Source organism: Rattus rattus, chromosome 2, assembly GCF_011064425.1.
Source record: "Rattus rattus isolate New Zealand chromosome 2, Rrattus_CSIRO_v1, whole genome shotgun sequence".
In the NCBI taxonomy this organism is placed as follows: domain Eukaryota; kingdom Metazoa; phylum Chordata; class Mammalia; order Rodentia; family Muridae; genus Rattus; species Rattus rattus.
Genome location: NC_046155.1, coordinates 10994282 through 11011540, shown reverse-complemented (window position 1 = coordinate 11011540; position 17259 = coordinate 10994282). Strand labels below are relative to the sequence as shown.

The window sequence follows — 17259 nt, the reverse complement described above, 5'->3', positions numbered from 1 at the left end:
GTTACAGTGCTATAAAAAAGAACTCTCAGCTTAGGAATATCAAATGACTGAGAAGTACCTAAAGAAATGTTCAACATCCTTAGTCATCAAGGAAATGCTATATCAAAACAACCCTGAGATTCCACCTCACACCAGTCAGAATGGCTAAGATCAAAAACTCAGGTGACAACAGATGCTGGCAAGGTTGTGGAAAAAGAGGAAAACTCCTCCATTGTTGGTGGGACTGCAAGGTGGCACAACCACTCTGTAAATCACTTTGAAGTTTCCTCAGAAAATTGGACATAGTACTACCTGAGGACCCAGCTATACTACTCCAGGGCGTATACCCAAAAGATGCTCCAACATATAGAAAGGATACATGCTCCAATATGTTCATTTCAATTTATTTATAATAGCCAGAGGGTTAAAAGAACCCAGGTGCCCCTCACCGGAGGAATGGATCCTGAAAATATGGTACATTTATACAATGGAGTACTATTCAGCTATTAAAAGCAATGACTTCATGAAACTCACAGGCAAATGGATGGAACTAGAAAATACCATTCTGAGTGAGGTAACCTAATCACAAAAATCACACATGGTATATGCACTCACTGATAAGTGCATATAGATCAAAACCTCAAATTACCCAAGATACAACCCACAGATCACATGAAGCTCAAGAAGAAGAATGACCAAAGTCCAGATGCTTCACTCCTTCTTATAAGTGGGGACAAAAATGATCACAGGAGGAGATACAGAGACAAAGTTGGCAGCAGAGAGTGAAGGAAAGATCATCCAGAGACTGTCCCACCTAGGGATCCAGCCAATATACATGTAGCTACCAGACCAGATAATACTGCATATGTCAAAAAGTGCACACTGACAGCAGCTTGATAGAAGCTGTTGCTAAAAGGCTCTGTCAGAGCATGTTAAATACAGAGGTAGATGATAGCATCCAACCATTGAACTAAGAATGGGGTCTCCATTCAAGGAGTTAGAGAAAGGAATGAAGGAGCTGAAGAGGTTTTTCAACCACATAAGAACAATATCAACTAAACAGAGCTTCAGGGACTAAACCACCATCCAAAAAGAGTACACGGGACAGACCCAAGGCTCCAGCTGCATATGTAGCAGAGGTTGGCCTTGTTAGTCACCAAAGGGAGAAACACCCTTGGTCTTGGACCCTCCAGTGTATGGGAATGTCAGGGAGGAGAGGAGTGAAGGGGTAGGTGGTTGGGTGTGGGAACACCTTCATAAAATAAGGGGGAGGGGAATGGTATAGGGGGTTTATGGACCGGAAACCAGGGAAAGGGATAACATTTAATATGCAAATAAAAAATATCCAATAAAAAAAGCAAGAAACTCCCAGATATTGAGTTATCTGGTTCATAGGCACATAGATATCCAGGCATTTAATCATATGTAAACTGTCCAAATACATAAATCAGAACACAATCATGAACAATATCATATAGAATGATATTTAATTTTCCAGTCAAAGCATAGAACAAAACTTCAAGGAAAATGCTTAAATTTTATTTACATAAAAATTAATAGCTTGGCTTAAACACGAGAGTATTAATGAGAATAGCTAGTCAAACCCAACATTAACATAAGAAATTATTGAAAGTGCTATTAAAAATTACTAACTAAAAAATATAGACTGTGAGCTCCTAGCCTACTGATGCCACAGATGTACTGCCAGTGCCAGAGTGACGTTTGCTCTGAGAGGCAGAAAAGAAGTCCCATATGATATGTATTTGCCCACATTATGATTGACACTCTGAGAAAAGATTCACCAAGGGACTAGATAACTATAAAATGCACTAGAATTGAATTTTTCCATAGCTCTAATCATCTCATGTTTCTCTATAGGACACTAAATTTGTAAGATTGGAGTGTCCTATCCTCTTCCCTTTTTAACATTTATTTGCAAATGATTGATCTTTCCTTTAAATATGGAAATGAGTTGACTCATGAAGTGCTCTGAACCTGAATTTCACTTGCTGTGGAGGTTTGTGACTATTGTTTCTATTCCTTTGCTTATTATATAACCATCATATTTTAAATTATTTTATGGTAAGTATTTTTGGGTGGCTTTTTACAATTTATAACTTTTCACTATTCTCATTTCTTTTAATTGTATAAACTGTTTAGTTCACTATATGACATTAAATGTTTGTAGTTTCTGTAGAGTTGGTGATGATGTCTCCTTGTTTAATAAGAGGTTTGAAAATTTTGAGACAACGATGATAACTGATCTAGCGTGGAGATATAGTGATAAAACATCAACTATGAGTTCTTCCCCGAATTAAGACAAGTTACATGATTGACAGTAGGTTAGGGCTGTTGACATGTCTCAAAGAAAGGCTCACTTCTACAAATGAGTTTGTCAGAAGTAGAAGAAGGAGGAGGAGGAGGAGGAAGAGGATGAAGAGGAGGATGAGGAGGAGGAGGAAGAGGAGGAAGAAGAGGAGGAAGGAAGAGGAGGAAGAAGAGGAGGAGGGAGAGAGGAAGAAGAGGAGGAGGAGGAGGAGGAAGAAGAGGAGGAGGGAGAGGAAGAAGAAGAGGAGGAGGGAGAGGAAGAAGAAGAGGAGAAGAAGAAGAAGAAGAAGAAGAAGAACAACAACAACAACAACAACAAGAACAAGAACAAGAACAAGAAGGAAGGAAGGAAGGAAGGAAGGAAGGAAGGAAGGAAAGAAAGAGAGAGAGAAGGAAAGAAAGAAAGAAAGAAAGAAAGAAAGAAAGAAAGAAAGAAAGGAAGGAAGAAAGAAAGAAAGGGAAAGAAGTAGAACATGAACAAGAAAAAGAAAGAGTAACATACTTTATTATGGACTCAAAGAGACCTTAGTGTCTTATAGAATATGATCCTAATTGTATTGTCATTCCATACAATCCATATTTACTATTAATTTTTTTAAATAAATCTTATGTCTATGTGTATTTTACATGGATATATGTCTGTGTGTGTTCTACATGTGTGTCAACTGCCCACCAAGGCCAGAAAAAGATGTCAGATCATGTGGAAATGAAGTTACACATATTTGTGAGCTGCCATGTGGATGCTGGTAATAAAACTCATGTCCTCACATAACCAATCAGTGCTTTTAAACTCTAAGATATCTCTTTAGCCTCCTGTAAGAAGTGAGGAAATGTCTCTTATTAGCTATGGTGATTGTACAAATAACTATGTTATCAGGTACCTCCAAAATACATTGCAAACCTTTGAATGTTCATTTACTTTTAGTTTAATACACACACACACACACACACACACACACACACACACACACACACACACACACACAAACCACAAAAACACAGTGACACAGATGTACTCCTACTTGTCTTTCCCATGCTTTTTTTGGTTGATAGAGAACAAAAGAGCAACAATCACATGTATTTATGTATCACAGGGAACTTGATCTGTACATAAAAAGCAAAACAACAACACAACCCTTCTGAAGAGAATGTATAATCAAAAAAACACTTTATTTGAAGCTGCCAAACAGCATATATACTTCTTGGGAATTCATTGCAGGTCACTTGTCTCTATGCACTAGTGGATAAAATTGATATGATGAAAGACCCATGCCATAGCAGGGATTCTGAAAACAAGGACTGTTAATGGGTAACTGTTGCTATTAATTGCAGGGTACAAGAAAATGTCGCCCCTTTGCTCCATCACAATCTCTTGAAACATTCTGTTATCTTAATGAGAAATATCTGGGACTCTGGCCACTATTTGCAGGTCTGAGCTGTGGATGAAGCCAAGGTCATCAAAATCAATAGGATGACACTAACACATCCATTCAACGCATACTGGTATTCATTGTATAAACAGTCTACATTTTTAGTAACAAGCATTGCTACCTTGTGATGATTGTATTTTCTGCATTATCAAAAAGACATACCCTCTGCTGTTTAGTTCCCACTTGTTTTGGGGAATTTTGTTCTGTTTTGTTTTTCTTAACAAACCATTTGTTCCTCATATGCAGAGTTACAGAGTGCCTTTGATTCCACATTGGATTCATCATTTGAGTTATGAGACAGGAAAATCACATTCTAGAAAAAAGAAAATATGTGGTTTCAGATTTAAAATCAATATATACTATACATTTATGCATATGTGTGTGCGTGCATATAGGAAGGTAGATAGATATGTAGACACATGTATATACATGATAGATTTTCATTCAGTGTTGTAGATGTTCCCAGATGAGAATAGGACACCTCGGTGATGCACATGTTTGATGTACATCATCTCCTCTGCATTCCACACTCTGATTAATGATTTTGTCAGAGCAAAGCTTTTTGGTTCAGTTACTGAAGCCATACACCCTGAAGGTACCTGAGAAGGGCAGCATGAAGTTACCAAATATTATATCTTTAGTGTCTTTAATACAAGAAAAAAAAGTAATATCAGAAGGAAGGAAAACAGATCTAAGATGCAGACTGAATACATTTCAGTGTGAATTTTTCTTTATGAGGTCAAGACTGTTAAAGAGACGAGCTGCTATAGGAGAAAGTATTCCTGGTTAGAGGGGAGGCAGCCATGCTCTAGCATCCTGAACACAGGCAAATTCATCTTGATGCCAGGAGATAAATTTAACTTTGTAGAACCCCAGTTCCTTTGTTTGCAAAAGGGAAGGGATGAATCAGGTGGTTTGCCTGTTTCCGTATAGATAATTCTCATCAGCTATACAGTTAACTTCTACTCCATCATCTACTGTCCCACCTCCCTGTCAAAAATCACCTGATAGTCATGCCATTTTGACTGAAGTCATTCTACCTGACATTCATGACAGCATAGATCAACATGTCCCAGAGGAACACCAGGGAAGATTCAGGAGGACTATGGAATACTCACCCCAGGGAAGTCAGAGCGACTCTGTTTCCACCAAAGCAGAGCACTGAGGACCGCCAGGCCAAGCTCCAACATACTCGTGATCAGCATCAGTGAAAAGACCCCCTAAGCACAGGAGAAGGTAGGTAGATGACTGAGTCAGCTGAAGCCCTCATACCTGGGTGGGAGGTGACTGTAGAGATGAAACCATCTCCACTCAGAGAACTGAAGGAATCTTCCCTAACCTACAAATGGGCTAGAATTGATGCCTGGTCCCTTCATTCCTTGGAGGCCATGGCTGAAGAGGAAAAAACTCAACAAAGTCATTTTCTACCACTTCTCATCCCTCTTGGACAAGGATCCTGACTACACTGTTCATTGAATGAGGGAGCAGAGAGGAGTAGTGACCCCAGCAGAGAGTCAACAGCTCCTGCCCTTGGCTCCCTTCTGCTACTTAGTGTGCGGCTGGGCAAGTCTCTGCTTCTCCAGCTTCTATGGGCGCACTTATCACCTGTTGTCCTACTTCCTCTGAGAGACTAGTGAGGGTGAGTGAGGTTCTCACTATGCAAGCTCTTTCCAAAAGGTAGCATTGATAGAACCTTCTTTCTTGGGACGTGATTCATTTTGTGATGGCAAAAAATTAGAAAAGTAATCCAGTTTCTACTGTCTGTGGCATCACAAATCAACTAAAAAAAAAAGATCTAAGTGAAAAACATGTATCCCATGACCTTTGTCCTGAGGTGTCCTTTGTGAATACCACTTGATAGGAAGGATGATGAATGTGGCATTGTAATTCTTCATTTATCTGCACACATACAAGCAGGGTGTGAAATTACATAGAGTGTGAAACTATCCTAGGATGCCATCATTCTTTGTAATCTGTGCAAATTTCTCCCCAATGCATCAGGGTTTTAAAATTAGGCTTAGTTATTTTAGATGATAATTTAATCACATTATTATGCATCTAATTTACACACACCTTTTCTCCTTGTGGTTTCTTAATTAAGGAAGAAATACTGGACCCAGATCCACAAAGAATCAGAAAGCCTATGGTTGACCAGACCAGACTATCCAGACATCTTGGAGCTCTGGTTTTTCTTAGTTTACTTTTATTGTCATAAGACAAAGAAAATTATATGGAATCTTCACTGTCATCTTACTAAATGTTCTCTCCATGTGATAGGGTCCAAATGTATATTCATGGATGTTTGAATTAAAGACCTGTTTATCCTGTTAGTCAAATTGCATTACTTTCTTCCAACAAGATGGCAGTCCCTCACATCACTGCTGGTTACTCTTCTCTATTTGTCTGTATTTCTTTCCTCATTTATCCATCTCATCTCTTTTGTAATGATGAAAGCAGCAGCGAGCTCACCTCCACACAGACTCAGTTCTGTCTACTGTGAGGACATAAAGGAACAGACACCTGACATCTCCATTCTACTCCTATCCTTCCCACAATCCTTTTCTCAGCGCTTAGTTGAGTACTGCTCAGCTAACTTTACTTTACTACGCATGTGCCTGGTTTTCTTGTTGGCATGTCTAGATCACTTGAGTCTTTTGTGTATGAATCTTACTGTGCTAAAAACAGTACTTTCCAATGTATATATCAGCCCTCTGTAAAATTTGTTAACCCAGAATCATTTTGGAGTTAAAAATAATTTGGAGTTAAAAGCTTAACATTGTTTACCTTTGTTTTTGTTTCAGCCTTGACCCTTCCCTAAGATCTCAAACCAGACAGAGTGAAAGATTTTTCAAAAGACAGTCAAAGATCACTATTTCTCCATAACTAAAAATAAAAATATTCAGCGAAGCCTTTAGAAATACTTACCATCAGGATAGACTTGGCAACAAAGCACTCATTCCTGTCTGAGTCATAGGAATTGTGGTAGTAATGATATTCAGTTGGTCTAGGCTCCTTGCTCAGCTTGCACTGCTCTGAGGCAGGATGCAAACCAGCCAGGCTGACAGAGATGATAATGATGCCCATGAAAGCAAATGAAACACTCAGGATGTTCAGAGTCAGGCTGCCATCTACCTGGAAGAAGCAGCAGGTTTTACTTATATCTCTTCCAAAATGGTGTACCATTTCTCTTTATTTGACATCATTAGCAGCTGAAAGATCAATAATTTTTGTCTTCATCCTTCCTAATACAGAACTACAACCACAAGAAGGAGGAGAGTCCCTGGTTTTCCATGCATATTTATTCTATGCCCCATTTCCCAGATGATATTTTCTAAATCACTTTATCAAACCACCATCACCACATTTAATAGGCCCTATGAATGTCTAGGGCACACAAACCCCAAACTTAAATGGCAATGAGATGGCTAAACAGGAATTCAATGGTGAAAAATAAAATATTTCTCTGGCAAAATCTCCACCCATGACTTTTGATAGAATACCATAATGCAAAACAGGAAAATTCTCAAGAGAGTGTGGAAAGAACAAAGAGGTTCAGACATTGACCATCTTCCTGTCCTTCAACGTTCTCATTGCTGTGGCTTGAAATTGACATTGCCCGAGCCTCATTTATTAAGGACCTGATCCTCAGTTAGATAACTCCTATCAGAACTTTTAGGAAATGCCTCTTTATCAGAGAAATGTCTGCAAAGAAAAGCCCATAAAGGGGTAGATCAGAACACAAGACCTTCATCTTACTCCCTTGCTTTTTCTCACTTGCTGCTAGGTGTCACATCTTTGCTGTTTTAGGATGACACAGTCATTGGCAGTCTACAAGCTTAGAACAATTAGCCTCACTAAAACTATATACTACTAAACCTCTGAAATATAAGCAAAAATAAACCATTCCTTCTAGCGAGTTTAGTTATCTCAAGTGCTGAACTTGAAAACACTTAATACTGGAAAATATATTCAGAATCACACATTCTTTCTATACTCCACCCAGGGAGGCATCAGTCACATGGAAAAGGCAAATAAGGCCTTATTTCTTACATACTACCTCTCTCAGAAGCTCATAGAGAAAGAGAGTGTGGGGACTTTGTTCTCAGTGTTCAGTAGACTTTGGATTCTGGAAAGTCTAATGATTAACTGTAACTAGGGCTGTAGACAGAAATCTAGAAACGTGAATAAGGATATTGTTGTTTTTGGAAATCGTGTGAAGCAGAAAAAAACCAGAATGGGACTAGATGTTGGTAAATTGAGGCTACAGTGCCAGAGGTCCTTGGAGTCTCACTGATCTCATTACTCAGTTCCAACGCTCACTTTGGATCTCTTCTCAATAACACTTATGGTGTCAGTGAAACAAATAAACTTTTCTTGAGAGTAACTTTCTTTTTTTAAATGTATACAAAATGAAGATGAGCTAAAATCAGTCTGAAAGCTACGGTTACATGTGGGTGTTCTAGGGCATACCCAAATGTATGGTACTTAAGTGTAATTTAATCTCAGGTCACTTATGTTTTAGAGAGATTGTATAAATCACTCAGAGCTTGGTGCTTTTAGGTGCTTTTTAAACAAATTTTGACAAACCAAACAACTTTGGCCAATAGTTGCAATCAGGATACTGATAGTATATATGTGCTTGGAATATACTAGGTTCGTCCTAACTGGAACACACTATATGAAAAGAACATTCTCCAGCATTGGTTAAGCCCCTTACTTGCCTTATTCTATTTACACACTACATAAATTTTCAGTTGCTTTTAGTCACCATATTTTTTTTGCCACAGAAACAAAAAATTAATTAACATTCTGTACATTTGGGAGACTGGTTTCGTCAGCTCTTCCTAACTCAATCCCTCAGCTATTGCTTTACATGGTATTCTCTCTAATGACTTCCTGAAAAAACTCTTGAGGAACAACACGTGATGACTGAAGACTAGGTGAGTCTTTCCGTCATTCAAAAGTTTCTTTCTCTAATCCAGCTTTCCTCTGCCCAGGAATAGTTCTTCACTAGAAGAAGTTAAAGTAGGAAAAGTTGAATTCTTAGCTAAAACAAATAGCTATGGAAAAGTTCAGAATGCCATCAGTTTGCTTCTCAGTTCAAATTGTATAATCAATTCACGCAAAAACCTTCCCCTTATAAAGATATAGAGAGAAGACATGAACATTTTCTCTACAGATTCTTATGAATTTTTAGAGGTGAGATTGCATCATAACTCACAACAAATATAACTCTTTAAAAAAAAGAGCATTAGCTCTTTATGAGGGCATTAGCTTTAATACTGAACAGTATAATTTGTGTTGTTAGACTTTTCATTGTCATAACAAAATGCCTCACATAAACAACTCAAGAGAAAAATTATGTTCAGCTCAGTTCCAGAGGCTCAGCTGACTTGAGGGACTTGGGTGGCAGAGCAGAACAACTCAAATATGGTGGTCAGCGAGCCTAGTGAGAGGATGCCTGTGCTAATCACACTTCAATTTCTCCCATTTATTCCATCTTGGTCTTTACATTAGGGAATGTAGCAATCACAGTTTGGAACTGGAACACCCCCAGACATATGCTTTATTAATCCTTGAGGCACTTTTCAATCCAGTCAATTACATGATGAAGATTCACCATCATTGCCTGCTGCCTACACAATGGCATCATAAGAGAGCAGGATTTTTACATTAGCTTTCTTGGCACTGGTCTCAGACATCAGGTACACTATAATTTTGGCCACCATGATAGAAAGAGTATGTTCCATACAGGGATACAGAGAACCTAGATCAGCTCACAAATTGAAGAAGTAATCATTGTATTGCTTAGCTTGTAACTTTCAACATGAAAGGCCCAGCCCTGAGTTATCTCTCTGGGATTTGTGCTCATCAGTTCTTGGATGTGGTTCCTGTACTCACCAAAGTTTTTGTTGACTTTGTCTCTGTGATGATGGACAGAATTCCAGAAACAATAAACTGCAAAGACAAGAAGAAAACATTATCACATTAGTTTCCATGTTCTAAGTGTCTATACTGTTATTCTATAGTGTTTATGATAACTCTCATGGAACAAATGACCAAGGACACACAAACGTAGACTCACAGAGTGTCTGTTTTTCCTTGCATTATTCAAAGTTCCAGAAAGGTAGATAAGTGCAGAAATCTCTCCCATTAAAATTTATAAAACCTTTAAGAGATAGCAAAAGGATGTTTTGTTATATAGAAAGGAAAATGTGGATTTAGATGAATTCAGTGTCTGAGGCATTGATCTACAAGGAGAGAAAATGGAAAATAATGAAGGGCAGGGGGTGTTGTCCCTACTTTTATCAATACAGTTATCGCACTTTGATTTGCACATGCAAACTTCCTTAAGTAAATTTTACTTGAATGTGTTGAATTGTTAATGTGCAATTTTCAGCATGCTAGTATTTTAGAGAGGAATTTGGGAGCTGCATCCTCTAAGATGTTGACCTGTACTTTGTACTTCTTGTCATGCTCCTGGCTGCCATTTCAGGTTTTTGTTTTTGTTTTTGTCCCCCCCACCCCCGGAGCTGGGGACCAAACCACTGAGCTAAATCCCCAACCACTGAGCTAAATCCCCAACCCTGGATGCCATTTCAATACTATCTTTGCATCAAAATAATTCTGGCATCCAAAAATGAGTTTAGAAAGTTACCTGTTTCAGACTTTGGTAATAGTTTGAGAGCGATCTGCACTAGGTTTCATTTTGTTTTATTTTTTTAAAGGAAATATATGATATTAACAAACAGAGGCAAACGGAAACAGGACTTTCAGGGACTCGTTCAAGAAACAAGATAAATGAGAACAAAAGAAACCACAAGGTTGCATTTCCAGAAGCCTTTAGCTGCAATTTTCTTTTGGTTGTAATTTTTTAAATCATGATTTTATCATGATAGACTTTTTCTATTGTCCAATAAATTAAATGAAATCAAGCAACAAACAGTTTAGGGATTTTTTTCTAAGTAGAAAATTTGTGATTTCTATTCTCCAAAGTCAAGCAGCCTGTCCATATAAATAAATGCTGGGTCTTTATCTCTGCAATGCTAGGGACTGAACTCAGGGTCTGTGAAGTCTATGCATGTGTTTTCCTATGAGCTATGCCCACAGTTTCAGAGTCCTAATAAACTAAGTGTACTGAGTGTCTCTTCTAATGCAAGGCATACTTAGTGAACAGAGCACAATGTGGTGAGGAGAAAAAAATAAAGTAACAGCATTGACCTAGACATCACCACATCAGCCCCATGATCAGGTTTATGTGAACAGTGAAATGTTGTAAATAGTATACACCCTTCATAGTATCTACTGTATTGCAAATCGATGATGTCATTGTCACCTACACTGACATCACTCTCTGCTCAATTAAAGGTTAACAGAATATCAGACAAACTGAAACTTAGAAACATTTACAAAAATAACATTGAATCAGTCAAAGTCACCAAGAACAGGGGAAGTCAGAGAAGGTCCAAATTAGGATGTCTAATGGAGACTCTGGAGACAGAAGTGTTGGAATGCAGTGTCTTTGATCAGAAATGGGGCCAAAGAACATTTATGGAAAACTGGTGAAATCAGACAAAGTATTGGTTTGAGAAGAGAAATCACAAATTATTAACACAGAGAAAGAAAGATTAAGCTGTGGATGAATCAAAGTAAAAGATGCAAGAAGGGGAAAAACTGTAGCAAGCAGTTTGCAAGCCCCAGTAAGAGGATGCCTCATTTGTGAGTGAGACTTGTCAATGTGAGTCTAGAGCAAAGCTGTTCCCTGACAAAAGGGCCTTCACTAGCTTTGACCCCAGACATGAGCAGTCTCAAAGCATTGTCCAGTCTATCACCCTGAATGCCTCCATCAAAGCCAGATCAAAAGAATGAAAGTGTTCCTTTCTGCAGTGTGGTCCACTGGATGTCCTTGCATAATATAGAAAGCTCTAGATCATTTGGTCTTACTTCCTAGACTTTTCCCCAAGGAGGACTCTAAAGTCATAATTGTTCAAAAGATGCCATCAAACAGTGGTATTGACAAGAAATGGTTATTTGGATTAGATTGAAATATCTTCAGGTTGACATTCCTGCTGCCCTTGTACACTAAGACCTTCTCTGAAGACAGACAGAAGAACAGGGTCTACCACTGACCTCTTTTTCAGTAGGCAGAAATGCAGCTAGGTGACAACTCCCTTCTCTGTCCTCCCCATCTTAATCCCCACAGAGGTCTACTTACAAACAAAGCTCCTACAAATGGGTATCCAGATTTTAACAGGACAGAAAACACTGAGGTAAAATGTGGCACAGAGGGAACTGATGCCAGAATGATTCCCAGACCCAACACCATCACAGCACACATGATCTGGATTGCCTGTTGAAAGAAGGAAGAAGGAAGAAGGATGATTAAACCAGTATGGGCAAGAATGACCTCTCCACTTTTCCCATGGTGCCCATGCTTTGCCACCTTCTACAACATCCCAGTGAGCACTGTACAAGGTCTGCAAGTGATAGAGGAAAGGTCATTCAAGAAGGGATTTTGTTCTGCCAGAGCCTCTGGTCACCTTTAGGGATTTGTGTCCTTGAACCCATTGCATGCTCATGACCCTTCCTGGTATGTCCTGGCTGAGCTGAGCTTGAGTGCATGGATAACAGATCTCCTGTTCTCTCCTGTGAGAAAAGGAAGGATCTGAAAGCCCTCCCACTCTGAGCACTAGAATGTGAACCTCTCCTCACATCATCCACAGAACACCACATAGGGCCAGCCTCTCTGTCAATTTCCATAGCACCTTCAGTCCTGTTGTTCATTCTGGGCATCCCTTGCCTCCGTATGAAAAGGGAAATATTTGTGTTCTGACACTGCTTTCACCTCACAGACTCAATCTTATCAACTTTTTGGTACATGTACTTCAAAGGAATCCAGTGGATTGTATGTATGCCTAAGGCAAGGCCATCAGTTCCATTAAGTTCTGAGACTGGGTAGCACAGAGACCCATTCATAGAGTGTTAGTACAGACAAGACTGAGAAACAACTCACAGCAAAAATATTTCTTCTCCCTTTACCCAACAAAGCTCCATTACTGAGTCTGGAATGGACATAGAGTAAAAAACCCATTGCCTTTATACCACCTTTTTTCACTAAGGAGCAAAAGGGTGCTCTACACTCAGAGACCTCCTAGAATGTAGGTACAAATATTTTCATCAATAAAATACTTAGCAAGTATTCTTCAAAAATGTAAAAAAGAATTAAACAACAAAATCCCAATGACTCATGAAATAAGGTCATTGGGATGCAGTCCAAATTCATTAGAATAAAAGGAAATATTTGCTAACTTCAGAAGATTTTTGTGATGCAAGCAGTTTGCCAAGTGGCATCCACCATTGTACCGGCCATTCTGTGATCATTCTGTCAAAAATGAAGTTTCCTACCCTCCAAATTTATCTCTAGTCCCAATGCAAAATGCCTCCCCCTGTGCTGTGCACTCCTCCCACCCCAGGATGTGCTGAGTGGGACTTACCGCCATTGCTTTGATCTCTGCCTTTAGAAGTTTTTTCAGGCTGTCCTGCCAATGGTAGGTAGACTGGGATTCGTCTGTTTGGGGAAAGTTGATACTCTTTGGTGAAATCACTGTGATGGTCTCACTGGTCACTTCTTGTGGAATCATGATGGAGCTCTCTTGGCTAGAAGAGAAGATGGACTCAGCTTATGAAGTACTGTGCCTATTGTAGCAGTGTGGTTTTGTTTATTTTAGGTTCTTTTTGCTTGGTTGGTTTATATTTTATTCTCTTTTTTTGCCTATTTGTATGTGTATATGTGTATGGGTGTGTATGTCTGTGTGTGTATGGGTGTGTGTGTGTGTGTGTGAGAGAGAGAGAGAGAGAGAGAGAGAGAGAGAGAGAGAGAGAGAGAGAGAGGAGACAGACAGAGAGACAGAGTGGGAAGGAAAGGAAGGGAGAGAGGGAAGGAGGGAGAGAGAGAGAGAGAGGGAGAGAGAGGCAGAGAGAGAGAGGGAGAGGCAGAGAGAGAGAGAGAGAGAGAGAGAGAGAGGGAGAGAGAGAGAGGCAGAGAGAGAGAGGGAGAGGCGAGAGAGAGAGAGGGGGGGGAGGAAGGGAGGAGAGAGAGAGAGAGAGAGAGAGAGAGAGAGAGAGGGAGAGAGAGAGAGAGGTGAAGTTGGATAGATGGAGAGGATCTAGGAGGAGAAAGGGGAAGGAAAACCATGATGAGAATATGTATCATATGAATTTTCAGTAAGTCATTAAGTAATTTGGCTTTGAACATAAGATAACAACAAAGAAAACAAATTCTCTTTCCAGGTTCTACCCATACCTCCCAGACTCTGCACCTTTGTGAATCCTTGATATGTTTTTTGGCAGAAGAAACTGTTGGTATAAGGAAATGTAAAACCACCACATCTCAGATTCATGCCTTCTTCCCTCATGTTAAACACACCCCAATGATTTTAGATTATATGCACCTCATAGGAAGGGAAAGCCTGATTTTGTAATTCCTTCAGGTTCTTGTGTCCATGCCCAAATGTTCACACAAAATTTGTAAATGTAGCTCTGACTGTTTCTCAATTTCACCTAGAAAAAGTGCATTGCCTTTATTCAATGACTTTTAACATCTGGTTACTTTCCTACCCATGAGTTACTAAAAGTCAGCTTCAATGCATTCTAATACATGCTACATACCACTCAAAATATGTAACCCCATTTACCTGTTTTGTGTTTCTAATAGTGCTAATTATTTTAGGATTACCACTTCACATTTTATCATATTTTAGTAGGTAAAATCTTCTAGTGTTTTTATTCTTCAAAACAATCCTATGTTAATTAGTAATCACAATCTGTAACAAATTCAGAATACATAGTTTGATGTACATGTGGAAGTAATTCATGCTTTGTACAGCAACATCAAATAAGTATTAAATAAACAGCCAAAGTTCTCACTATTGCCCCATTGATTATACACAATCAGGTGTGGGAGCCCAGCTGTCTCTGACTCTGGTTGTTCTCCCTATTTTCCCACCTGCCAGCAGCAGCCTATGTCTAAGTCTCTTCAGTGTGGAGAAGCAGCTGAGTATGGTGGAATGAGAAGTCCTGGATTCCTAAGCTGTGGTTCAAGTTTTGTCAGGACCCAAGCAATCATGTTCCTGAGTGAGGAAGGACCATGTTCCCTGGGGAGTGGGTTCCTGAGCTCAGCTTGGCTCCCTTCTGTTCTGTGTGCTATTCTCAGCCTTTATGCTGCACAATCAGTGAATGACCTGAGAGCTCTGCTCCTCATGCCAGTGATCACTAAGATCACGCAGCTAGAAACAGCCAGGACAGAGGTAAGTCAGATGCCCTGTCCCTTTGCCCATTTAGTTCTGAGGTGCCCCAGTGTCAACATTGCTTTCATGAGCATCAGCAAGTTCTTGTAACTCAGTCTCAGAAACAGAGTGAAATATAGAGGGAAGCCTCTTCAGGGTTGCCTACCTGAGCCTGTGTGCCTTGCCTCTCAGTCACTTCCAGCTGAGCTCCCAGGAATCCTAAGAGCCTTAATTCTGCTTCTCTCAGTCTGATCTTTCGTGACTTCTTGTGAACTTCTAACTATCCCCAGCCCTTTCTTCTGTGCTCACTGCACAGGAAGTTGTGTTTACAGTCTGTGGACATGTGATTGTGCCTGAACTTCCTATATCAGAAACTCCCAGTAACTGCAGAAAAATCACTAATGGAACACGTTTTGATAGAGTGAAGAGTGAGGTAGAGTTCCAACCTCCACCACCTCCATTTAATGTCCAAGTTCAATTTCTTGATCGTGAGTTATTTATGAATTAAACAGAGAACAGCAACACCCTGGGGACACCCATGAAGATGAGAGATAGTTTCTCTGAAAGATCTGTCTTCCTTCTAATTAGTAAAGAACTGTCTTGTTTACTAATGATGATTACAACTTGATGAATAAAACATTTCACAATATCTAGTAAAGTATGATAATGGTAATCATGACCTTGGGTTTTAATATATTACTTTATTATAGGCTAATACATTACTGAACTCACTGAAATATATAATTAATTGTAACAATTGACCATTTTATAGTATATTTGCACTTTGTTATTCACACTTTTTTCCAGTAACTCTTCAGCTTTTGGGGAAAAAAAAAAACCTGCAAACAAAATGTCAGCACCCATTGGTTAATTGTTACTCACTATGAAGCCTTCCTTACCTCTTTTAACCTTCTTCTAGACCATTGGACTCCTCTAACAGTGGATGTGTCCAGGGAATTACTGGACACTTCGAGAAAAGTAATGGATCAGGAACGGAACAAGTGGAGAAGTTTCAACTATCAATTGTTGTCACTCAGTCATGTAGTCATTGTTGATGCCAGCAATACTGCACTCCAGATTCAATCATGAAGACAAGTGTCCCTGCTGCTTTCAGGCCTTTGGGTGGGCACTGTTCAGAAGCTGACATTGACATAATTAATTTCACAGGGGAACCAAAGTCAGCTGCAGCAACCGGATAGCCACACTCTGTAAACTTCCTTCTTTCTTTCTCTGGAGTCAGCCAAAAGTAACCCAGGGAGCCAGCCTGAGCCACACTCACATCAGAGGGTTGTAGTGTGGTGATTCCCTGCAGGCTTCACATCAGGCAAAAAAAAGTTAAACAACAGCAACTGAACAACAGCAACACAATTCAGGAAGAGAGAAGACTGAAGCTCAGCTCAGCCCATTTTGTTGTAACTGGTGTTGGACCAAGGCTTCTAGAGTCTGGCCCCGATTGTTTTAATTTAACCATATTGAAGCACAGCCCAATTTTGGAAAAAAAGGTAGTCAGATAGCAATGAACTCAGTCCCATGTTCACAACAATTTAATGTTACACTGAGATCTGTTACAAAGTACACGTGACTTCTTTCACAAGAATGCCTACTGTTGACTCAGAGATTCTGCACAAGACTTAGGCTCTAGGGATTTTTACTGAGGTAAACATAATGCCTGTGGGTGTCAGCATAGGCCTGGCTCTAAGATAGCACAGACATCACTTAAGCTGTGGTAAAGCACAAGTAACATCACTCATGAGGGCGGATTTTATGTTAGAAAAGCGGTGCTCAAGATCTAAGGGGAAGAGTCTCAGATAAGTGACATATTTTGGGAGACAAAGGCAGAACCTGCCTCATCAAAGAATAAAGACTCACCAGATTCTAAACATGTATCATTCCTGGCATTCCCTGAAGGCCAGCTACTCATTCCACTACAGTGAAGATGTAAGCCCCCTGTCTAACTATCCTGGCTTCTCCATTGCTCATCAGTGTGCACAAGGCCTTTCTGTCCTTTACAGTTGTGAATTCTACAGTTCCTGCATGAACTCTTCTGCTGAAGACACAAGCTAAGATGTGGTGTTTTATTATCTGGAAGTTGCCTTTTTCCTCAAGTCCAAAACAGCACAGACAGAAAGGCCAGCTTCAATTCTGGAGAATGCCGAGAGACTGGCTTCTCTAAGAAATCTGTCTCAAACAGGGGCTATGCTAAAAGCTGTTGCCTCTTCTGGGATATGTTCTTTTAG

At 39.7% G+C, this 17259-nt stretch overlaps 1 protein-coding gene across 1 annotated transcript; it reads right to left on the bottom strand.

Annotated features, from left to right (window-relative positions):
- Positions 1-3448: 3448 nt before the first annotated feature.
- Positions 3449-15302, bottom strand: LOC116893652 (membrane-spanning 4-domains subfamily A member 6B-like). Its single transcript, XM_032895369.1, has 7 exons — positions 15189-15302; positions 13232-13394; positions 11953-12087; positions 9639-9695; positions 6663-6869; positions 4856-4957; positions 3449-4050 (listed from the first exon to the last, which is right to left on the bottom strand). The coding sequence occupies exons 2-7, from the start codon at positions 13376-13378 to the stop codon at positions 3955-3957; spliced, it is 744 nt and encodes a 247-aa protein (XP_032751260.1). The 5' UTR covers positions 13379-13394; positions 15189-15302; the 3' UTR covers positions 3449-3954.
- Positions 15303-17259: the final 1957 nt, after the last annotated feature.

Coding starts and splice junctions, on each gene's coding strand:
- LOC116893652 (XM_032895369.1), bottom strand. CDS start 13,378: ATGATTCCACAAGAAGTGACCAGTGAGACCATCACAGTGATTTCACCA. Junction 12,088..13,231: donor CAGAGATCAAAGCAATGGCG/GTAAGTCCCACT, acceptor TTCTTTCAACAG/GCAATCCAGATCATGTGTGC. Junction 4,051..4,855: donor GTCGCTCTGACTTCCCTGGG/GTGAGTATTCCA, acceptor TCTTTTTTCTAG/AATGTGATTTTCCTGTCTCA.